Consider the following 25,851-nt stretch of genomic DNA (forward strand, 5'->3'; position numbering starts at 1 on the left):
ACGATGTACAAACCTCTTTCTATTATTTTTGTTTTTTGTTTTATCGTTTACGAACCTTTCTCTAACTTTTTGTCGATCGAGAATCAATCGTAAAATATAATGTTCGTAAAATATACGTTTTTTTGCTAGCTGGGTTCTCTGGAAAATCTACTGTTGAAGTGGTGTTTATGAAATGTTCGTTTGCTTGCTTTTGAAGCATGGGGGTGTATATGTATATAAAGGGGCTTCCACTCCGCAGCGCCTGGGTTCAAGCCCTGGTCAAAGCAAAATCGCAAAAAAATTTAGTAAAAAGGTTTTTTATTAACAGCGGTCGCCACTCGGTAGGCAATTGCAAACCGCCGAGTGCATTTCTGCCATGAAAAACAGCTTCTTATAAAAATACAATCGCTGTTCAACATCAAGGTGCACGCCACAAGTCGGAGGAGAAGCTCGGCCAAACACTACATATATGTGTAAGCGGCAATCTATTATTATTATTATTATTATTATTATTATTATTATTATTATTATTATGTACAACAAGCGAATTTTTATAGAAAAATACAAGAAACAGCCTTATGTGTGAAAAGTCACATATGAGGGTAAGAAACGTTAGTTTTAAAATATTTCGCAAACAAATGAATTTTTTGCATCGAATTTCACAATTTTCGTAGTGTATTGATTCGATAGGAATTGTGAAGAAGATATATGAACTTCGTTTAAAAAACAAGCTACAAGAATGGTTGACAATTTTTTTTTTGTGTGACTTTTCACACAAGGAGGAGATGAAGTTTAATACCTAAAAGAACATTCAACAGACACTTCATCAATTTTTAGCCCTGCTTAGGAAAATGGTAAAATTTTGGAAAATTTGGATTTATTTCAAAATTAACCGCTATTTTAAACAAACAATTTTTAAGCAAAAACAAAACCGACTTCAATCCTTATATACAAATTTAAGATTATCGTTAATTTCTTCACGATCCGAGGTAAAAAAAAATATTCCGATGAATTGATAACCTTCTCATTTTTGTGAAGTCGGCGGTTTATAGCGGATTTTCTTCTATACAAAGTATGCTCGACAAAATTTTCATATGAATAAAGTGCCTACCAGCAAAAAAAAAAATTCCAAAAATCTACGATATTTTGAAGCCACTTTATTATACTAAAATTGAATGAGCTACAAAATTGCATCCTCGAAATTTTTCCTGAAAATATTATTAATATTAACTAGTACTCTGCCGCTCGCGTACATGCTTTTAAATGCTTCCATTTTTCAATATGATTTTGCTCCAAACTTTGCGCTTTAGCTATCTTTTGTTATATAAACTAGCCCCCTGCAATTTTTTTACTAGGTGCAAATTGAAATTTTATTAAAATTTTCTAGACTTTCTAATGCAATGTTATATGCATGAATTGACAGAAAATCGAATGTCGATTCTCGATTTTTTTTGGATCGATTCACGGATCGACTCGGAACTAAAAACTACAAAAAATCGAGTCGGAAGGGCTCGATTAATCAATCTTCAATTTAATCGATTTAAAACGGCATCTCTATATCATACACTAGCACTGAGGTATGTAGCTATGAATGATGTAAAAGAGTTATGATGGCTCTGACAACCATAGTTGCCAACTTGGTGCTTTAAGCACTAGATTTAGAGCTTTTTGAAAATTAAAACGCCTAAAAAAATTATTTAGTGCCTAGTGCCTTTTTTAGTGCTTTTTTCTGAACTCAAATTACTCCGATATAGTTAAGACCTGAAATAATTTTTAAATATTCAAAGCTGTGGCAGCACTGAATTTACAAAAATCTACAAATTTAAATGAATTTAAATACAACCATGATTGATAAAAAGCTGAACTTGCAAACCCACCTTGTTCAATTCTATTCGCCTTGAAAATGCTAGTAGATATGCGAGTAAGTTAAGTATTTCTTTTTTTCTTTTCTAATTATTTTTAAACATTTTTATTTTTGTACCACCTGAGTGAAACACATCGTACAATTGCTCTAGTACTAGAATTTTTAGATATTCTACCCCCAGATTGCCAAGAACACGTGTTTTTGCGATATTTGAGGTTATATAATGAAAACATAATTTTTTTTTGCTCATTTCTACTTAGGGCATGATTTCGTTTGTTGGGACTCGATTTTTCTTTCTTGAGATATATCAGTTTTAATGTGCAGTACTTCAGTATTACGTCGTAAGCATGAGTCATTATAGCATGTGGCTTTTCAATCGTTATGAGCGAAAAAGTTTTGTTTATTAATTTATGTATGCATCTTTGTAAATATTTTTGTTTTTGTTAAATACAAACTGTTATGAAAAAAGCATCCTTTGATTAAAAAAATTTGGTGCTTTTAGTTTGGTAAAGCGCTTTTTTCCAAGTTTTTGGTGCTTTTTGAAAATCAAAAGTTGCTGACAACCGTTTAAGTGAGTGGAGAATGTGAATTGAATTAGGCGGATGAGAATAACACACTTTAGGTTCTTTCTCCAGATATCAAGAAAACACTAATTCTTAGGATACTGGTAAACCAGGTGTCCGGTGTTTAGTGAATGTACTATGTACATATGCAGTTATAGCGCTTTTCATACGTCTGGCTTTTCATAATCCTGTTTAAGCTTTACTGTATTGGTTGCGCGGACATTCTCATCTTCTTTGATTCCTATTTTCAGAGCAACATTCGGGGCACCATCGAGTACAGGCGCCTTATTACTTCCAATCCTGTTGAATACAGCAATAATTTCTCCCGATGCGACCACTTCTAAGTCAGTGTTGTTATTTTGGATACGTGGCAGGAAGACTTGTTTGTGTTGAGAAAACTGGGTGCGAAAAATGTCTCCCAATAAAAAAACGAAATTTGTTTGCAGTGTTATTTCGATTTTAGAAATCATGCTCTTATAAACGGTACTCCAAGGATTTTTATCAGCATCAGTGGAGAGCGGTTTGAAGGCAACAACTTTGCTATTTTATTCATAAGCCTCTTGCGCAATTTTTTGCATGTACATATCTCCTTCGGCGTTCTTCAAATTCTACATCATTTCTATTCCGTTGAGATCATCACAGCTCGTTCTACCAATTGACTGGCTTTGGAGTTGAATAGCTACCTTTCCTTGTCATGGACATTTGCTCATTAAACCCGCCAAATTCTCAGTTGCTTGCTAAGTGAAAAAGCTCTCTCCCCCGAAGTCAGAGAATTTGGTAAGGTTGTATTCTCAAATAGTCAGCCAGTTTTGATATATAAGATACATGCATACATACATATGGTATACCTTTGGATTGCTTCGGAAAATTTTGAATACCCTTATCTTGAATACTCCGACCTATGCCCCCTAAAATGATTTTTTTTTTCCAACTGTCAGTGCACACAAATACTGAGAGATACAATCAGCCTATATCTATTGTATGTATGCATCAGGGTGGCCCAAAAATGCATTTGAAGAAGTAAATATTAATGTTCTCATTCCTAGTATTGTCCTATATCCAAAAAATATATCCGTTTTTTCGAAATCAAAAAAATTTTCGAAGTCGCTCAAAGGGCTCAAAGCTTTCAACGTATTTTATATGAAAAAAATTTTTATTTTGGTGAATTTTTTTTTTAATTGGTAAATATCAATTTTTTCAAATCGGCGAACTTTGTTTCTCTTCAAAAGACTTCCATGCCATAAAATACATGGAGAGCTTTGAGCGCTTTGAGTGACCTCTAAATATTTTTTGATAAAAAAAACAAACAAGGTAAATTTTTTCGCTTTAGAACAATACTAGGGGGTCGATTAAAATTCCGACTTTACTTTTTTTACCACCCTAGTATGTATATATGCAAAAAGCCATGCATGTACTTGCTTTCATGTTATACAAACAATTTGCGTTAATTGAATTTACTATTCATTTTTGATTGCATATCTAAGCAAATACCTACATATGTATGTATGTTGCGCCTCTATCTCCGATGGGCACACCTCAACATACATACGTACTCTCATCCCTTGATGTCTCTCACGCGATTTACCACTAATGAGAATTCCATACATCGCTAAAATATTTTGGAATTAATAACAGGTGTGTACGTACTACGTATGTATTAAACGTACCTTAAGCAGAAAGGGGAAGGCGTTGGCTGGTTCAAATCGACACCCATCTTTCAACGGCTCAGCAAACGGCTTAGCGATTAAACCATGTTTGCCAGCCAACGAAGGAGAGAAAGGAACAATAATGCATTATTATACAACTTGTAGCTAATTCAGCAACAACAACAATTGCATTATTGGTTTGGTATGCAAGTTTGACATGAGATTTGTTTAAGCCGCTTGGCAGATCGCCTATTGGATACATAAACACTGCTAGATACTGGCTGCTCACGCTGATGTTCAGTGTTTTCAAGCGTACTTAAGCGCAGGTTCACCTATGAACATGTAGCAGGTTCCTTGAGTGTATATACATACATATGTATCTGTATATGTATGCACATATGTACACTTCTGAACTTTCTAATTTTTTTAACCTCTGCGGACACCATGAACTATGCCCAAACTTCATAAAGATCGAAATTTCAAGCTTATCGCACCAATTCAGTCAACTGGCTGAAATTTTTGCTATTGAGTACCTTTCAAAATAGTCCATCACGATGTATCGTTGCTTTTGAATTTAGCATTTGTTCAGAATAAAATTGATACTATAATCGGACTCTGTTCAGAGCTCCAATTTGCTGGGTAATGACAAGAAAATCTATTGAGTGCGGCTATTATTTAAAGTGCAATTCCAGATAGACCCTTCCGATATATACGTGCTATAATCTCCATCGTTAAGATAACTTTGAAAGAACACCTTATATATAAAGGCAAAGATGTTTTTTTAGATCCCTTTTACAGCTAAACTATGCTTCTAAGGTATAAAGAATATCATTAGAAAGGTGTTTTGAAGCTGAACTGCAGAAAATTACTAAGACTTTAAATAAGTAAATTCGTGGATGTTATCGAGTTTAACATATAACGTTTTCAAAAACACATATTGCGAAATTTCAGGGATACAATTTGAAAAGGACATTTTCGATACTTACCAGTTCTTCTGCACCAAAAGCTTGAATATTTTAAATTCTACAGGATTTCCTCTTCTCTAAGCACATTTCACTGAATTTTTGAAATCATTTTTGAATTACTGACGTCAGAGCGAAAAATTAAATACACAATTTTACTATATTTGGCCCATGGTTTCCAGTAGTGGGATAGCAAACTTTAACATTTTTGAAAAATCGTAGCAAATTTACTACGGTCGTAACGAAGTACCAACGCTGTTAAGTATTTTAGGTTATAGATCTCCATCCATTTTTATTAAACAAAAAAATATTTTAAAGAAAAACTAGTAAACCAATACTTGGATATTAGCGAGTTCAACAAAAAACTGCAGGATATGTGGGATCGATATAGGGAGCTGAAGAGGGTGGCGAATACTATGTAAATAAGAGAGAGGCCGAAATACGTGAGTGTGAATACCTGCCGGTAGTTAGTTGACTTACTGAAAATTACAAGACCAGTGAGAACTCCTGTAAGAACAAACAGTAGAGAAGAGTGACAGGATAAAGCCGAGTCCCCAAGAAAATACGCCCGAGTCGATGACCCAGCATCCGATTATGACGAATAGCAATCTGTCGTCTAAAAACAACAAACTTTACTAGTGCTGAGTTATTCAAATACGGCGGCAGGGTGAATGAACGCATCGCCTGGTAAAGGGAATACAGCAGACGACTGGAATATAAATGTGGGCAGCATAAGCCAAACGAAAGGCACTAAATATTATTGATTCCGTCTATTAAGCTTTGCGTTTATAACCTATGAACTATTAGATCTTTTCGGTTTGGCCTCAGACATAGTAAGTCCACCATTAACTGTTCTTCATAGGACAAATCTTGAAAAATACCCGAGAGAGAACGAAAAAAACTGCCTATACGAGGAAGCAACAGTGTATAAAAACCAGGGACGTGAACCGGTTTTGAACCGAACCGGTTTGGAACCGGAAACCCGCTTTTTCTATTAATTAACCGAACCGAAATTTTCCACAAATGTTTGATCCGAACCGAAAACCGAACCACTTTCTTTAAAGGTTTAAAGGTTCGTTTCAACCAATTTTCGATAGATAAATGTACGCACTTTGTTTTCTTTTTGTTAAACATGGTAATACCTACCATGTTTTTTTACCATGTGACAATATCAAATGTAAATGCAGCCCATCTCACTTGACCCTTAACCTTGCGCGTTGTTGCACTTGACACTTGACATTTAAATTTGCGCGTTATTTGTTTGTTTTTTTTTTTGAACCGTTGAACCGAACCGAAACCCAGGTTCAAAGACCAAAAAACCGCTTTGACGAACCAATCCAAAAGTGCAACAACGGTTCGAACCGCTGAACCGAACCGACCAAATTTTTCATCCGGTTCACGTCCCTGATAAAAACGTTGAGCAGCACCCACCTCTCCCGCCTATCGTGCGACTCCTATAATCTGGTAATGGTAAAGAAAATAAAAGCTACATCACTAAATCGCTCAGGTGCAATCTTTTATAAGAAATAAAGATGGCATTGACATCATCGTCGTCTTCAACAGCACAAATTTTTCTGGCTTTCTCAAGTTCGATATGTCAGCAAAGGTGAAAGAGGATCTAGAGTCATCAATAGTCAGCGCATTCACGTCTCGACACTCATGCCATTGTTGGCAGCAATTATTTCAGAAAAATAGAGAACATCATTCATTTGGAAATCAGCAATTCGACCGATACTGATGTCAGCCTTAAAATCCAATACATAATCAAAAGGAGGAGATTGATAATGCTATTTCTAACTCAGTAGACGATCGAGAAGTAAAGTTCTATCGACGGTGCATACCGTAGACCAGAGGTTCCCAAAATTTTTAAAAAATTTACTGGTTTCGGTGTACCCCCTGCTGATACATTTCTAAATATCCCCAAAGCTCGTAAAAAAATTAAATGTGAAAATTAGATCTAACCATGTAAATTTGCATCGCGGGTGAATTCAAAAACTAAACTCAGAGTGGCCAAAATAAAAGCAAAATATTTTATTGTGTTCTATTTATAAAAATAATGTGATTACACACTTGTAGGTTTTCAAAAATAGAGCTCGTAAATACATCAAAATAATCTTTCGCTCGGAAGAGTTATATATTTTAAGAGCACTGCGAGCGCGAGCATTATTTACATTATCTTCACCATAAACTCATCAAATGTTCGGCTCACTCATGACTTTGCACGTGGAGTATATCGTCACCTGAAATTCAAAAAGACGTAACAAAGATCATCGTTGAAATGCAAAAAGTCATAACTAATAAAAAATTCAAAATTAACTTTTAGATTTATATGATGTATTTCATCGAATTACAACTCCCCACACCATTTTTTGAAAAAAAAAAATTGAAATATTAGTCATGGCTTTTTCCATTTCATCTACGATGTTGTTACGTCTTTTTGCATTTCAGGTGACGATGTGTAAAATAGTTTATTTGTTCATTTTAATTTTAATCGCTCCAAGTTTTAAAGGCGAAAAATATTTATCACATTTTTAAAACATCAAAACGGCTAAGCTTTTTACGCCAAACCTTTAATTCAGAAACTGACAATAGAGAAAAGGACGAGTGTAAAAAAATCGATGATAAATAACCAAGCAAGCAAGAAGCACAAAAAGTGTTCCGCCGTCTCATCTTCTTCAAGGCAAGATAGGCAAATGCACTTGTCATTTACACCTATCACAGTCAGGTGTTTGTGCCACGTGATGTGACCAGTCAGCAGTTCAGCAAGTTGTCTGCAGCGTCGTCTGCTCAGTGAGAGCAAAAAATTAAATGGAACTTGTGAGATTGAAGGCAACATAAGTTTTGCCCACCTGCATCACCTCGATGCCTCTCAGCAATTCCTGAGCGAAGTATTCACCCAGTTTCTGATGGTGGCTTCGATTACCGAAGGTGGGAGTGCTAAAACTGGTTGCGGAACGAGGAATGCTTGACCTGAGGCAACTCTGGCCAAATGATCAGATATCACATAACCAGGTACTCTAGAGTGACCTGGCACCCAGAGTAAAACAACCTCGTTATGTTCACCATCGTATTTTAGTCGAGATTTGCATTGCCGAACTAGTTTGGAAGTACTTAAATAGAGGGCTGGTCAATGCCTTAAGTGCAGCTTGGTTGTCACTGCAGTCATGTAAACTGTTTCCCCTCCACCTATGTTCCACCACGTAGTCCTTAGTAGGCTTTGAGTATTGCAATTACCTCAGCCTGGAAGACCGAAGCATATTCCCCTACAGAAAAGTGAAGCTTATCTCCATGAACCTCGAAAGAGACCCCAGATCATGACCCAGAGTCAGTTTTGGAGCAATCAGTGAAGTTTCTAAAATGTGTGAGTCCGGTCTCAGCGATGGAATCAAACCAGCTTTCAGTCTCAGGGAACTCAACATTATAGAATCTCTTCAACAAAGGTAACGGTGACGTACTATCCTGTAGCATTGAAAGGACACAAGTGCTTAAATCTCTGCCGCCAGCAATTTTCGTCGCGCCAACACATTGTCATTGTTAAAACGATATACGAACAAACGTTTCCTCTGAGAAGGAAATATTACAGCCACCTGGTCTTTATCTAGTACCAGTTTCGTCGGGTCCGATCGTTTTAGAAAAACTACGTTTGAAATCTCAAAAAATTACCAGAATGGTGATTTTTTCAAATTAAATAAGTATAGCAGAAGTTCAATTAGTTCTAAAATATCTACATACATATGTACATATGTGGCTATGTATGTACATACTATGTAAAAAAGACTTCTCCCATTTTAGTTTATTCTCGTTTTTGCAATACAAAATCGCTACAAATCCCTTTCTATGTCCTTATTTGTACAAAAATTATAATATTTTTCCATATTTTAATATGCAACCCAGATAATAAATCAAAATGAAAATCCTGTTACCCGTGCCGCATTGAACCTAATTTGACACTTATGAGTTAAATTATCCATCTGCAAGGAATTGCTCCTTATGCCTCATAAAAAAAAAATCTGCCTCGACTCGATTTCGTGCTGCCAACGACACATTTTTTATTGTTGATCATCAACGATAAATTTTACCGTAAATCGCCCGAAATAAGGTGACAAGCCGTAATAATTCTTCGCCGATCGAAGCAACAAAATACCCAACAGCGCCATAGTGGAAGCAACTATGGAAGCTATGAGTATTCAACAATAACACCTTCGCAGCTGAACAATTCAAAACCCGCGAAAAAGGGCCAATTAACAATAACGAAATGCGTGGCGTTGCGCCCACGAGGATTCCACACCAAAACGGCTTTCATTCATATTTACAGATAGATTGTACAGTGGTTATTCCATGTGTACATACAACACACACATATTGATATCGACCAAGTTGGTCCATCAGTGTTCCGCCTGTTGCTGCAACAACAGGAAATAGTCTAAGCAGTAGCAAGCACACCAAAAACACGAACAACAACAATTGATCGGAAACACAATGGCAAAATAGTAGTAGCGATTATCGTGGCTATATAAATCACTTTCGGCACATTTGGTCGCCATCGGCGCTTTTTTTGGTTGGCCATGCGACGGTCGCGGTCAGAGAAGAGGTCGGTAGAAAAAGACAGAAATTGCAGAAGGCGTTGAATGGTGAAAATCGTTGAGTTCAGTAAACACCGGAAAATTGGGCAGACCACAATACAAAGTAAAACTATTTAGTTAAGAGCTGCTATCAATAATGTTTGCTAAAAGCATCCAAACATGTGTACGTATGTATGTGACAGTAAAAAGTTTAGGAACTTCAGCAGCATACTTCTTGTTTGGACTGTAACCGTCTAGGCAATTTTTGCCGAGTTCAACAAAGCGCTCCAGTCGTTTCTCTTCTGTCAAGTCCTTCTCTACTTGGTGGAATACTTTCAGAGCTGTAGCGTTAGTATTCATTCGAACGACATGAGCGAGCCAGCGGTGTCGCTATAGTTTGATTCGCTGTAATATGTTCATGTAAGTCTTTCGTAGAATCTTTCTCTCGAAAACTCCGAGAGCCACTTCACCAGATGTTTCCATTGTCCATGATTCTGCATCGTAGACAGCACGGCGTAATAAGTGACTTGCATTTAGGTAGGGTGTGGTTTTCGTACGTCGGGAGAGGACAGTACTTCTCAATTGCCTACTAAGTCCAAAGTAGCACTTGTTGGCAAGAGGGATTCTGCGTTGGATTTCAAGGCTGACATTATTATTGGTGTTCATGATAGTTCCCAAGTAAACGAAATTCTCTACATTCTCGAAATTCTAACTGCAAATAGTGACATGAGTGCCGAGAAGCGAATGCGCTACACACTGTTTGATGACAGGAGATAATTCTCTTATCCTCGTTCACCACCAGACCCATTCGGTTTGCTTCATTATCCAATTTGGAAAAGGCCGATGATGTCCATTTCATCAACATACGACGGCAATTGCACACTCTTGTACAAAATTTTACCTTCCCAAACATCAGATTAAGGAAACCACACGAATGAGAGTCGCCGCTTTTTCACCTTTTAAGTCGACAAATAAAGTGGATGGTGTGACGATTGTCTTCTCGCGATTTTCAAAGGATTTGGTACATGGCGAATACCTGGTCCAAGCCGGATTTACCAGGTCTAAGGCCACACTGATAAGGCCCAAATATGTTTGTGGCCGGTGACCTTTAGCGTTTCACACAATACGCGCGATAAGACTATAGACGCCATATTAAGAAGACTGATACCACAGTGGATTGTAGATCAGGCAGAGCACACTTAATTCCAGTCATCCGGCATGCGTTCATATTTGGCATAAGAGTTGATGCATTCACCTTATCGGCTTTTCGCCGCGGCACTTGAATAGCTCAGCTGGCAGGCCGTCAGCTGCAGCAACTTTGTTCTTTTTTAGCCGCATAGTCCCTAATCTGTCCTCGTCATAGCCGGGGGTGGTACATCAACACCGCGTCTTAGACTGGTGGCGCGAGTAAATATTTTGCGTTGTTGCCATTCAATAGGGTGAGAAATCTGGTACTGAAACCTTCGGCAAGTTGCCTAACTTTCTGATGAAATTTCGGGCTCATCGCACTCATGTTTTTCGGCCTCTCACTTTTTATTACGCAAATACGTCACGCTTCCAACTTCAGCTCCATATATCGATGCCTCAGTGCTCTGAGAGAGCAGCTGGAATTTCGAGGGGCGTAAACGTTGTCAGTCTGTTAAACGTTGAGCACATTTTTTGCTACAAAAAGGCCCGTGAGTATCTTGGCTGCATTAGTGTAGTGATTTGAGTTGATATTTGGTCTCGGATCGTACGCACGTCTAAAACACTGGAAGCGCGCCTTACATTTTACAATAAGAACGATTTGGTTTTTCGTTTTTTTCGATTTGAAGACCGCTATGTAGCTTGATGGATAGCAATAAATAAGACTAATGAGTAGTCCAACGATCTTACTTTGGATATGAAACATAACGCAAACAAAATTTGACGGATCCTCTAAGCATAATCCCCTTTTCCGAAACTGAAAACAGAAAGTTCGGACAACTATCAAAATCCCATAAGCAGATCAACACAACTCTTTATTGTTCAATTTACACACGGTCACCATGGTACGTTGGGTTAAACAACGTCAAGTGCTCTTGCCACCTGCTGTGTTTGCATATTTTGTTTTACCCACAGCCAAGTTCAGGTCCGTGTTAACGCGATCAAGGATTTGGCAGGTGAACCGCTCTAACTACTCGTAATTCTGGTGACAGTATTGTACACAGTACAGTATAGGTAAAGCCGTGGTTGGTGTGGTGTAGACTGGTGGAACATATATTGGGTATCGGGGTCGATACTTTACTAACGCCAGAGGTAGCTGAATCTATTCTGCGATTGGTCAAGTTAACGATTGTTTCTAAGTAAATGTGATCAACAAGCTGTTTACACAACGTCGGGTCTAGTGCTTAGGCGAAATAGGTATTGATCTTCTTTGTGAGTTCGATGCCGCCATGCCGTCTGATGTGGCTCTGCTTCCAGCAAGTTTATATTCCGAGTGTTCCCTACAATAGCATCCGAAGATTACTTGCCGAGCATAACATACTATGTCTGTAGATGGTTTTCGGACGACATAAAAAGGCACTCCGGCCGGAATCCGGTGATTTACAGTTCTGCGTTCTACTAGTTCCCGGTGACTAAATGAAAGTAGCTTAATTTAGACCAGCACTTTGTAGCAAGTCCAACTGCTGTCAACAATGTTTCTTTGCCTTACCCTCAAGTGCTGCTGGCAAGCAATTTAAGGACGAGAGCAAGATGTCAAACACAACAAGCAAGCGTCTGAATTGATGGACATCAATATCGGTCAGACGTAAGCGTATAACATCAGCGAAACTTCCTTGGGGCCGTGCTACTCCCGAACTACACAAACCATCTGACCCAGGCGAGGCATCAGCATGGGATCCGTAAAGTGTACAGCACAACAGCACATAACGCCAACCCATAAACACCCAGATAACTCGCGGACTTAACCGAAACCGCCCTGTGAGAGAGCAAAGGCATTTGATATCATCAACCACTCCACTATACTAGAAGACATTGAGGCTTCCTCTCTCCACAGGGACTCAAACGGTGGTCGGCGAATCATCTAAGTGGTCGACATTCGTCAGTCCTTTTCAGAGACCAAATCAGCAAATCGAGGAAAATTAAGCGGGGGACCATAGGGTGGGTGCTGTTTAATTTTTATAATTTTTATATCGCAGCTCCCTCAACCACCAGAATGAGTCTAGATTGTCTCTTATGCCGACGATTGCTCGATAATGGCGTTTAGGAATGGAATTGATGACTTGTGCTCGAAAGTAAACTGCTGCCTCTCACAACTTCTCTACGAAATCTACGGCAACTCTTTTTACCACGTGGACAAAGGCAGTCGGACTGCAGCTGGGTACTCATGCCGGTGGCGAACCAATTCCTTCGGCGGATAGTCCGAAAGTCCTCGACTGTGAACTCTCCTTCTCAGCGCATACAACCGTAATTGTCAATCGAGTACAGAGCCGCGACAGGGTCCTCAAGTCGCCAGCCGACAGCGCCTGGGACAAAGACAAGGGAGTCGACCTTGAGTTATATAGACTCTCGACCTGTGAATGCCGGTTTGGGCACACAATTACCCGATGTGGACGAGACAGCTTTGTCTGCCTCGAGAGACTCGCACGACAATAGCCCAACTTAGCTCTAGCAGAGTGAACGTGGAAACCCTACCCAGCTAACGGCCTTGTCCCTACGGACAAACCTGGTGGATGTTGCACACTTCCTAGGCCAGCCCTTAGCTGAGCCTGACGACAACGGTGATGGACAAGCCGACCCGAGCGCGGTTTAGTAGCCGCTACAAAAACAACAAAAATAGTGAAACTTCTTCTGGTTGTTGAGGAAGCTTCGAGATGTTAAAGTTAAACGATATATGTAGAAGTTGTACACTGCCCACTAGAAGTTAAACGACACCACTTTCCTTGGCTGACGACTATCGAGAACTCAGAGCACTTAGATAATTGGGCATCCATCCTTTTAGTACTGATGTCGCAGGGCTTTGGCGCAACTTGGACAGTTCTCCCAAAGGGGCTGTGTGCCTGACTGTTTATGGCGGTAAGTGCTTGGTAGTACTATGAACTTAACGGAAGCCATCTTGCACGCTAAGTACATGAGCAGTAAAGTTTCAAGTGTATTCACTAACACAATTAGCATCACCATACATCTTCCGTCGTGACTAATGGGTTTGGAGGATTCTGCCCTCCCGATGGTCACCAGAATTTCACCGCTGGTGAAAGTAAGAGGCGCATAGATTTTGGGAGGTAGTGTAAGCCTCCTATCACGTTTGGCCTTATCTACCGAAGGTTGCAGAGTGACCTAACGGCTACAGGTGCGATGAGGGTCGATCATCGAATGAAACTTGCACTGTCTTCGTGCTTCGCCCGGACTGGAAGGTTAACTTAGGGTCAAGACACGGGCTGTTTCGACGGGTTCGGACCAGAGGGAGACGAGTGTTAGGTGAGCGGGATTGAACTGGCATATAGCAAGGTGGTTGGTGTCATGTGGGAAGTCTCCCCATGCCGGACACTCATTAGGGATATTGAGGTCGAGTCCCGACAGGTAGCAATTGAGACGGTTACAATGTCTAGGGTCATGTTGGCACAGGTCGGCACGGCATACTATATATCAGATCTACGCTGGCTATTGTTAGGTTGGTCTAACTAGCCGTAATCCTGATACAGACATCATCGTTCCCGGTGCAAAATAAAAATTTCTTANCTAGGGTCATGTTGGCACAGGTCGGCACGGCATACTATATATCAGATCTAGGCTGGCTATTGTTAGGTTGGTCTAACTAGCCGTAATCCTGATACAGACATCATCGTTCCCGGTGCAAAATAAAAATTTCTTACGTTCATGTTACAAACATTAAGTCAAAAATCGCGGTGCGCTTTAAATATACCTCCTACTGCGCACCAGGTGGGAGGGTGATATACGTAAATATGCTAAGTGGGTGCAAGATAAACGCAGGGAGTCGGTCTCGACTTGCACCAACGACCTACGTGTTAATACCATCATTTTGATAATACATCCAACTGACGTGGACGACACAGAACTTCGTCTGCCTCGGGAGACTTGCACAACCATAGCCCAACTAAGCATCCCACTCGTGCCAGATTAGGATAAATGCAGATGTACCCAATGAGTGTTCGGCATGTGGAGTCATCTCCCGACCAGCGTGCCCTCTAAGCCCCACTCAAATAGGGCCTCACCTTATTTGTGACAACGATTGAGAGACAAACCGACCTAGGCAGGGCTAAGTAAGCCGCAACAACAACAATGAAGAAGAAAAACAGCAAACACATTTTATAAAACTAAAATTAGGTCATCAATATTATTTTAAATTTTTAATAAACTGGACCGCAAATTAAAACCACAATTTGTCATTTTATCTTACAATTCAGGTTTCGCGTTTATTTCAACTAACTCAGTAAGAAATAAAAAATGAAAATTATGCAGATCCTTAATGTTTCAAGTAATATTATTTGTATAGGTATTATTTTTACAAACTTTATGTAGAAAGCAGCAATTCATGTTCCTCCACGTACGAGTAGTGTACGGACTCGGCTTCTAGTACAATGTGCAGATCTTTTCAAATTGGTTTGCAAACAGCAGAGTCCATGAAATGCCGCACAAGTTTAAATATACTTTTTATGCAACATTTGCTTTTTTCTTCTTGTTTTAATAATTCTAATAATTACATAGTGAAAATAATAAGGAAACATACAAGCAAACATACATAATTAAAATTAACATCAGAGTGTATTTGAAGTGTAACTATAAATGATTTATATTTTTCCATTGTCCCTTTAATAATATATTAATAGCAACATCCATAATGCAGAATGGCTACAACGTTTACATGCGGCGTACATACATGAGAGGTGATGGCCAAGACCAAGAAACTAGAATACGGTACATAAAAAAGGAAAGAAAATAGCAAAAGGCTGCTAAATGAATTATTGGTAGAGTCATAGCACACTAAGACAGCCATGGAGCGCAGAAAACGTGCAACACTTCTTCGAAGTGGCGTAGACTACAAGTAACCAGCAGAAGCCAACAAGCAGCAACCGGCATTCTGCTTGGTCGGCTCTTTTTCCTATGTTGCATTTCGCGCGCTTTGCTCATCAGCTTGCTGGCTGCCGAAAGTAGACCAGTAACTACTATGTATGTATAGAAAAGTTGAAATCAAATATCGCATAAGTATTGTTGTTGTTGCATCTTCTTACAAGTGATTTTGCAAGTTGTGTTTATTAATTCTATTTAGACTATTATCGTATCATTTAGCTTGTATTAAAGTGTGTATCAGAGTAGATATATATATTGTTTTTGTTTTACGTATGCACGTAGTTTTTGCTATTTCTTCCGATTAATTATAATTTTTGTTTGCATTTTTTTGTTATTATTACTTTCTTTTTTACCTTGCTTTTTGTAGTGTTTATTTGCGTATTACGAAGTTTAAAATCATTAAGTTGACAGCATGTTTTTAAATATGTATATTATTAAAAAAACAAAATCTTCAATAGCGTGCCGGAAAATAGTTTTTCTGCTCATGCCGTCAGCTGTTTATGCATATTTACTCTATTTAATTGCTATTAAATAATTCCATTATGATTTCCACGCGCATTACAACTCCCCCGCCCTTCAACTAACCACAAGCCGTTGCTGTCACGTGTCCTCTCATCTTTTCAACCCCACCGCCACCGCCGGCAGCTTCACCTCCACGCTCATCGTTGGCCTTCCGCTACATACACGTTTGCACTTCAGTCTTCGACGGCATATTTCTGGGTCCATTCACGTGCATTTCTGATGGCCTCAGCCTCGTTCACCTTCCACAACTCGGCAACATCGTTGGCTAGTGGATCATCTGGATTAGGTGCACTCAAGAGCGCCTGAATTGATAGTAAAATAGTACGAATTTGTAATGCTGGACTCCATTTGTCCTTCAGTACATCCAAGCAAATGCGTCCTAATCGGTCGATATTCGGGTGGTAGATTTTGGTTATGAAACGCACTTTGGGTGCTGACATAGGATAGTCTTCGGGCAAGAACAATTCCAGTTTAAAGACGCCTCCTTCGAATGGCGAATCATTTGGACCGGTTACGATGACATGAAAGTAGCGTGCGTTGTTCTCGTCAGGAATGGCATTGATACCTGGCACAGGCTCTTGCATCAATCGTTGAGTTTCCTTTATTATGCGACGTGGGAGGCTAGACATGGTTGCGCTTTATGTATTGCAATCGCCACTTGATTAGTTGCTATTATAACTTTACTTTGGTCTTTTTATCCTTTCCTGTTTCGCTACTGTTCGCAGTGGAACGATGCACACGTGGATAGGAACGCTTCAATATGCAAAAGAGAATACAATAATTAAAAGGAATAAGTTATATGGAATGCAAAGTAAGAGTATCAAGTAGATATGTACATATATCGCTAGCTTAGAGTGAAAAGTTGCTAAGTCCACTTTTTATGATAAAGGAGGCTAGAGAAATTAAAGGTGAATGGTTTCGAAAAGCGTAAAGGTCCTTGTTTTATATTTTCTCGTTTACATTCAATGAGAGGAAAATTTAATAAGTCCAAGAAAAGCTCCGAAAATTCGATAAGGCCAAAATAGTGCGAAATATTTTAATAAAGATCGAATCCCTCTTCTGATTCGTATGGAGTTTTGCTTTGCTTTAAACAGGCAAATTATTGTATTCAAAGTTTTGCGAAATACTTGAAGAAAATCGTTATTTTTTTCCTTTCCTGTAAATTGGGACTTGGCAATTTTTCACCCTAAGCTAGCAATATGTATTTTAGTCCAAGATCCGACAAAGGCACGCCCTTCACCCGTCTGTTTAATGTATGAAATATATTTTGTATGAAATTTAACGAATTAATGAATACATATTTCGCGAGGGTGTTGGCTGAAAAAATCCTAACCAGGATATTTTTAATTAAATATGTCATACTCATTTGTTAAATTATTAAAATTATACACCAATCGAAAGTATTAAGCATATGGAATGTGTCTATTTTTTCCTGGCCTATCTTCGGCTTGGCAGTATGAACAGGTAAGTAGTCCTATTAATTTTCACTCATCTGTTTAACATATTTTTTAGGCTTTAGGGTATTTCCTGGAAAGTGTCAACCAAGAGCAAAAAAATTTGAATTTTCCTGGACAAAGTTTATAGATGCCAATCGTTAACTACACATTTTGTCTTTCATCCACCAAAATATTGGACTAATTGGTCCATTAAATTTCAAGATATTTGCGTCTTTCCAACTACAGTTTAAAAAAATCATACCTTCCAGAAAGCCATCATAATTTTGGTACACGATTAAAAAAATTGGAACTCTATAAAAATTTAGTATAGCTTATGTTCCGTAAGTCTTACAACAAAAACAACGTAAAAATCTATTAGGAACAGTCTAACGTTAAATTACAAATTGGGCTTTTTTCAAGCGTTCGGAGGCAAAATTAATTTTACATGTAAAAAAAAAGTCGGAACTTTTAATTTATTTGTCAAAATTTTAATACAAAAGCTAGTTTGGTTACTCTTGCAAGTCGCATAAAATTTTTTTCGGAAAACTATAGGATTACCGCTTGTAATAAAATTGAAAATCTGAACGTCCGCTTGCTTCAAATAATTTTTGTTCATATTGTTTCTACATAGGTATATAGATATAGTACATACTTCTGCTTGTACGAAGACAACGAACGTTAAAAGCACGGCTGAGAAAGCATTGAAGTAGAGAGGGAATTTGAAGAAAGATGAAGAAAAGAGGGTGGAATATAAAAAAGAGAGATCAAAAGAAATAAACTATAGACGGCAAATCAAAAATAATCATATATATAATGGCAAAAAAGGTCTAAGATGCGACTAGCGCAAAAAAAAATTAATTGAAAACAAAAAAGAGGGATTAGTTTCTTCGAATTTTAGCAAGTATAAAAGTAAACAATACATCCATAAAATAAGTTGAAAAGACATTAAAAAAAATATTAGACAAATATGATAGTGAAAATGAGGAGGCGAAATGCGAAAATGAGTACCCTAAATTAAACAAATTGTTAAGTAAGTAAGAACTTACTATGTATATCAAAGCGCTACATGGTTTTGACAGTAAACGAAGCATATCAGCCTTTTAAAAATGAGTTCAAGGATTTTGACGTTAGCAAAACAAAATTTTAAGCGAGCAGACCGAGATCAATAGAAATAAGGTCAATTGACATTATTTCGCATACTGGTGCTCACAAAAATAGTCACAATATTTATACATACAGGATATTGATGATGACTAATGACAAAAAACTTGTGTTCATTCAGTGCCCACTGTAGTTTTTATGAAGAAAAAATTGTCTCCAAACGGAACGGTCGTAACGCAGGAAAAACCCATATGTATGCAACATATGAGTGCAAAATTAAAATATAAAGTATTTTTTGAATATTTAATTAAAAATATCTCGGCCAGCATTATTTCAGCCAATCCACTCGCGAAATATTTCCTAACACGTGAAATTTCATACAAAATAGATTTCATACATTAAACAGATGGGTGAAGGTCGTGCCCTTGTCGGACCTTCTACTATTTATGTATAACAACTAAATTACGAAAAATTCGGCAATGTTCTGGTTTTTTTTTTACAAATTATCCAGTTACATTCGAGTTACGATCTAGGTTGGCCGAACCATTGTAATTAACCGAACAGTTTCCGCAATGGCCAAGCAGGCTGACCTTCGACTAAAGAAAATGCGAAATTTAAGATATTACTGGATCTAGACTGAAATAATAACAAAATAGAAAGAGGTGCAAAAATGTATGTCAGATGTATGTAGTCTCGGCATAGAATAGAATGAAAAAATAATAATAATAATGATGAAAGGGAACCAAAAGTGTGAACTAAACTATTAAAGAGCACAAATTTCAATGTGAAGCCAAACTCTCTGGGAAGACAATACCTGTAATTATTGTTCCATGATTTAGCCCATAGGTTTAACTAAAAAGTGTGTAATGATCATATTTGCTTAAAGCTTTTATGAAAAGTGTAAACACATTATTTTTATAGTCTATACATCTTTGAAAGTGCATATTCCAATTGAACACCCACACCAGCATTTGCACTGTGCCACCCACTTTTCTGCTGGCTCCCACCCCCACCCCTCATACGTCAAAACCGCTGTGAAAGAAATTTACATTACGCTTTCGAGAATAATAATAAAAAAATATGAAACGAAACAAAGAACACATTTGAAGTGCGGTTTTTGCCCCCAGTTTGGCGTTAATTGAATACAAGTGTACGTACATACATACAGTCAGTCAATAAAGTTTAGATACAGCAACTTTTTTACACCTATTTTTTTAATATTTGATTTTTCGCTCATTTTTTTATAAAAATGGGGTTAATTCTACAGCAAAAACCCCAAAAATCAGAGTTCTAAACCTTATGCGAAATTGCAGAAAATTCTGTATATATATTTAGTATAACAAAGTGCAAGTTCGAGGTAGCTGGTACTTACAATTGATTTTTAGCATTTTTTTTTGCTAAAGGTGTTGCTCATTTCCTCTATATAAAATAATGTTCGACAATTTTTTATATGAAAAAAATGTGAGACACTTTCAACAAAAAAAATTTGCCCAAAAATCAATGGTAAGTCCTAGCTTCCTCATACTTGCACTTTATTATACTAAAATTGAATGCACTAAAAAGCTGTACACGTCTTTTTGTAGAGCGTAAATAAAAAATCAATATTTTAATGAAATTTTGCACAAGGTTGGGAACTCTGATTTTGGGGTTTTTGTTGTAGAATTAGAATATTTAAAAAAAAAAAATAGCGTGAAATAAAATTTAAAAAAAAAGTTGCCCGTATTGTAAGAAATTCGCTGTACCCAAACTTTATGAACTGACTGTATGTACATACACACAATCTGTTAAACAAGTGCATTCCGCTGACCCCTGCGCGTGCTTGACAACGATCAGCTCTTGGTGCCACAAAAAAAGATTTATTGATTTCTTAGCACACTTGAGCACACAGAAAGGTACCAGTTTCTCGAATCTACCAATGAATTGACCCCGCACCACCCGAACAACAAGCATACCTTTATGTATGACAAAACACAATGCAGCGGAAAAAGGTACGTACGCATTTATGAAAGTACGCAATTGCATTGGAAAATCAATAATTTTACTATTAGGCAAATACTTTCCAATTTGCGGTTTCGATGTGACTTAAATTTTAGAAGATTAATGCTTATATTCACATTGTGGCTCCAGCCGATGTGGAAATAATTTTCCCACTAACAGCGCTTAATACACCGATTAGCCGAACACACGACCACGAGACAGATGAACTTGCAAAATTTTATCATGCACTTTCAAAGCAATTTTTAGCTTTAGTAGACTTTACTTAGGTAAAATTTAGTTAATAATACTAGAGCGTACAATTCTGAACACTCACCACTATTTTTAAATGGGTTTTATTGCTTACTTTTCGTCAGTAATAATTGAAAACAAACAATTAGAGAATCCACGACAAATGCACTTGAAAATTTTTTCCAACAAATTGTCGGAACTGACAGCGAGTAGCGTAAACGGCATGTGTGCTAGAAAGGGCACATATATCCCTGCTTTTGATATTGGAGTCCAAGGGCGAAGTATGCGTGTAAGAGCAGCGCAGCAATAATCAAACGAAAAAGTAGATCCCACAACAGTGAGCTTTGTGCAATGTACAAATATGCAGCGATTCCGATTTCTAGAAATGCAAAAAAGAGCTGCGAAAAAGAGTTCAAATTTATTAAATATCTATTTAAAAGCAGTTTTGCCCTCTTTAAGTCCGAATGAGAAATTAAAATCCGAATAAAACCGTTTTTCGGCCCATTTCATGTAAAACTCAACTTTACAACACTGCTTGGCTAACGGTTTTTATTTGACAGCTGTACCGGCCGCCACCATCTTGAATTAAAAAGTGAAAATTTTCATACGTGCACCTTCTGTCCGATTTAAATTGATTTTAAAACGGGTTTAATGAGTGTAAAAAATTAATTTATAGTTTAAAATGTGTGCTAATCGAACAATCAGTGTAAGAATCACTAAAATATGAAGCGACAAATGTGCGGGACTTACGGAAAAGGTGCTGTGCGTCTTTGTGAAGTTGGCAGACAAACGCGGTATTAAGTGAAATTAATTTGTAGAACTAAAATTAATTTAACTATATCCAAGCAAAGAAATCCAGTAATTTTCGAAGGTAAGACATTCTANGCGGGACTTACGGAAAAGGTGCTGTGCGTCTTTGTGAAGTTGGCAGACAAGCGCGGTATTAAGTGAAATTAATTTGTAGAACTAAAATTAATTTAACTATATCCAAGCAAATAAATCCAGTAATTTTCGAAGGTAAGATATTCTCAGCTTTATTAAAACTTAGTTTCTTGCTGCGGAGCATGAATTTTATGCAATGTACTAACGTATGTATATATTTTATTGTACGTGTGCGTATATGTTGCTGCAGCATTTGTCCGCCGGAAGTAGGCGGAGTTGCCGTTTCGATACTAATGTATAATTTTTGATCTTTTTAAATTTTGTATTTGATACTTTGATACTTTTTTATTCACAAATGTTAAATTTTGATACTCATACAAATATTTTTGAATTTGCTTCAAAAATATTGAGTTTACTTCACAACTTTACGGCAGCTCAACATTTTTTCACAATTAAATATGATGAAAACAAAACTCAAAATTAAGTATAATTTAGGAAAGGTTAAAACTGTAATGCAGAACCAATTCAATGGGAATACCCAAAAAAAACTTCACTTAGAAATTTGGTGAACTATAGATTTTTGAACTGTGAGATACNAATTTAGGAAAGGTTAAAACTGTAATGCAGAACCAATTCAATGGGAATACTCAAAAAAAACTTCACTTAGAAATTTGGTGAAGTATAGATTTTTGAACTGAGATAAACACATATTTTTAATAAAATTTCTCTAAATATGCCAACAAAATACGATTTTTTGTATAAACACTTTGGCCCGTAGTCATAGTCAAAATAAAGTCGACTTTAAAGTTAGTTGCAGCTTTTTTGACAGATATCCCATTGAAAATTATGTCAAAAAGCTGCAACTAACTTTAAAGTCGACTTTATTTTGACTATTACTACGGGCCTTTGTTTGGAAATGACCCTATACATGCTTCTTTATTACAACAGAAAAGAATAAAAGCAGGGATGAAAAATAATCATTATTTCTTAAATTTAAGCCAAAAAATCAATAAAATGTAATTGTAATTTACAATCATTTTTATTTTTGAATTAAACCAATAAATATTGAAGATAATAATTAATATTTGAGTTTTATTTTTTCGCTCAAAGTAAATCATTGTTGTTGATTTTTATTTTTTGATTAAAAATAATGGTTATTTTATGATTTTTATTTTTTTCGCTCAAAAGTAGTAATTATTACTGATTACTTATTTATTTNTTATTTTATGATTTTTATTTTTTTCGCTCAAAAGTAGTAATTATTACTGAGTTTTATTTTTTCACTTAATAATAATCATAATTCAAAAAACTCAAAAGCTAAGTGTACCAGTGTGATTTTTGTTGGGCAAAAAAATAAAACTGATTTAAATTATTTTATTCATAAAAGCCAATCAATAATTATAATTACTCCGAGTCGTCTATAACTATTATTCAAGTACTTAATATGTACATAGTGTTTTCATAATACATAAATATAATAAATAGGCTTAAAGACTTATTTTGAGAAATTTCTTAGATCTTAAAGGACGGTGCTTGTCCAGGACTATTTCGGGATGAGTTCCGGACTAGTTTTGGGTTCACTTCGGGGATTGTTCCTGACAAGCTTGGAACTAGTTTGGGCCTACTTTACGTTTAGTTCGGGACAAATTCAGGGCTAGGTGTGAACCACTTCAGGACTAGTTCAGGCCTAGCTCAGGATAATTCCATTTCATTCAGTGTGACATTTTTCAGTGTGGCATCAGACTATCTGCCCATAATCGTCTCGATTGATAAACCTGCCGACTTGGCTTAAATGGAACACCGAACCTATGCCAACTTTTCCAATGCTAAATGGAACGGCTTCGGGGAAATTATTGAAAGCACCTTCACTGCCCTACCCACACCAACCGACGTTCACGTAGGTGAGCATAAGTTCCGCCAGGTTGTCACTGTTGTTGTTGAAGCAGCATACAAGTTCCCCAAAGGGTTTTTGGAGAGTGTTGCTGGAGTGATAGTCCTTGGCCTGATATAAATCTGGGTCGTTCCGGTTACGTAGACCCGACTGTCGTGGGAACGGGTTGTCATTTCGGACCTCTGCAATCCAAAAGTGCGGCCAAAATTCGAAGCTTTGAAGAAATTATTCGAAATTTCGTACTAGGGGTTTTCGGGGTCGGATCCAATATGGCGACCGAATTTTTACCATTTTACCTTAAATTTATACATGGGAGGAGTTTTTGAGGTCACTAATTTCGAATCTTGTATTATATTTTTGAAATTCAAAATAAGAGATCCAATATGGTGTCTGTTTATGGGAAAAATTTTTAAAGTTATTGCCTTTTAAAACATTGCAATTATCAGCAAATTAAGTATTTATTAAAAATAAAAATTACTTCCTATGTGCATATGTACAAAGAAATACTACATGAAAAAATTTTAATTTCATGAAGGTCGTAAGCATCTACATCTGTTTCCGACTCAGAGGCTGAGCTACTGTCAACACCTTTAAGTTCGACTTCCCTGTTGACAGACGTGGGCGACCATAAATTAACAGCTTCTGCGGATAAAGATTTAAGTGGTTTAACTGGTAATTTTCGGCAACTAAAAATGTATGGTTAAGAAGTTACTAAAAATCTTTTGAAAATGTTTTCCATTGTTTTTTGTCGATAATTTTTTCTAGCACAGCTCTGGCGATAGATCGAATAAAATTTATTGCAGACCTCCTGCGCATCTTCAGACATTTGACCAATAGATAATACTGAATTTTGTATGATTTCTGGACCATGAATCAATAGCTTATGCACTAAAGTAGGCATACAATACCACTTATAAGTTTGTACAATTTGTTTAGCTAATTCCACTATGTACTATCGAAAATTGCAACATTAATACCATGACCGCTTGATATGGCTTGCAATATAATATAAAAACGATGTATAATATCCTGATCGATTCCAGTTATTTTTGCAGATTGTTGGTATTTAAAAAAAAAATGACGAGCAGTGTTACCTTCGTTAGTGGTTCCACTTCCAGATCTCGACTTAAGTATCTACTTTTAAGCCCATTTCTTTTTTAAAAGACGCTTGTATTGCCTTTTTCCTTATTTCAACCGACTGCTCTTTCTCGCTTGTACGAGCCTGCCATTTCGCGATTTTTAATTTGTACGACAAATGTAATACAAATTCTAAACTTCGAGTGCAGCAATGTAGGAATGAACGGCCAAATTTTAGGTGATCTGTACAAATTTCCATTTTAAGCATTGCATCTATGTCGTTGAAATTTTTCGATGTACAATCACAAATATAACAACGCATCGCAGATGTTCTATCTGTCAATGAATTACATACTTTTGTATCTAAAATTGTGATTGTCAAACTATAGCTCTGATCTAATACTTTTCTCGTAAAATCCTGTAAAAATGTCAAACAGCAAAATTACTATCTGAAGTGAGAGTAAAAAGTGAGTAAAAACAAAAAATATGGGAACCAAAAATGCATTTTTCTAACGTCAACCAGTGATCGCTTGACACTCTACATGATTTTACCAGAAGAAAAAGTCCGGGTAAAATCTTGCAACTTCATTCCCTACACAACTCTCCAAAAATCGCTCTCATTTACAGGAATTTGGAGTATGAGATCATTTTTTCTGTAACTTCCTGCAAGTTCGTGTAAAAACCTGTAACTTCATGTGTGCATGGAGTACTTCATCAGAGCTTATATTTAACACACACGCTTTTCCCATCAACAGTAGTTTCAAATGTACTAAAATCTTTCCTTTTTGGTTGTTTTTGTTTCCGACAGGGTGGGTGTATGATGTAGTTTGGAACGAATTTCCGTCATCTCTTGTCAAATTTGGTTTGGAGACAAACCGGTTTCGGCGTTGTGACATCTTCAGTGTAATTTTTCGTTGTGCATAATTTTTGTTGGTTGCTCCTATTTATACTCCTTGTTAACCACCTCTTTCATTTGCTAGGTACGTCTTCTTAGTTTTGCAGTATTTGCGGTGCTCCTTTTTGACGGTAGGTAGAAGTCCTTGATTTTTACCTTCTTTGTTTTTGCAGTTAGTGTATTCCCTTCCATGT

General features: G+C 37.0%; 1 protein-coding gene across 3 annotated transcripts; it reads right to left on the bottom strand.

Annotated features, from left to right (window-relative positions):
* Positions 1 to 15,219: 15,219 nt before the first annotated feature.
* On the bottom strand, positions 15,220 to 21,135 carry ben (bendless). Of its 3 annotated transcripts, none has more exons than XM_017617636.1 (2): positions 21,028 to 21,135; positions 15,220 to 16,902 (listed from the first exon to the last, which is right to left on the bottom strand). In XM_017617636.1, the coding sequence occupies exon 2, from the start codon at positions 16,776 to 16,778 to the stop codon at positions 16,323 to 16,325; it is 456 nt and encodes a 151-aa protein (XP_017473125.1). In that variant the 5' UTR covers positions 16,779 to 16,902; positions 21,028 to 21,135; the 3' UTR covers positions 15,220 to 16,322. The 3 variants fall into 3 exon arrangements, with proteins under 3 accessions (XP_017473125.1, XP_017473124.1, XP_017473126.1); XM_017617635.1 differs by having other exon boundaries at positions 20,998 to 21,129; XM_017617637.1 differs by lacking the exon at positions 21,028 to 21,135 and adding an exon at positions 20,801 to 20,902.
* Between the last annotated feature and the right edge of the window lie 4,716 nt (positions 21,136 to 25,851).

This window comes from Rhagoletis zephyria, unplaced genomic scaffold (genome assembly GCF_001687245.7).
Source record: "Rhagoletis zephyria isolate East Lansing unplaced genomic scaffold, Rhagoletis_zephyria_1.1 Rzeph_scaffold_01457, whole genome shotgun sequence".
Taxonomy (NCBI): domain Eukaryota; kingdom Metazoa; phylum Arthropoda; class Insecta; order Diptera; family Tephritidae; genus Rhagoletis; species Rhagoletis zephyria.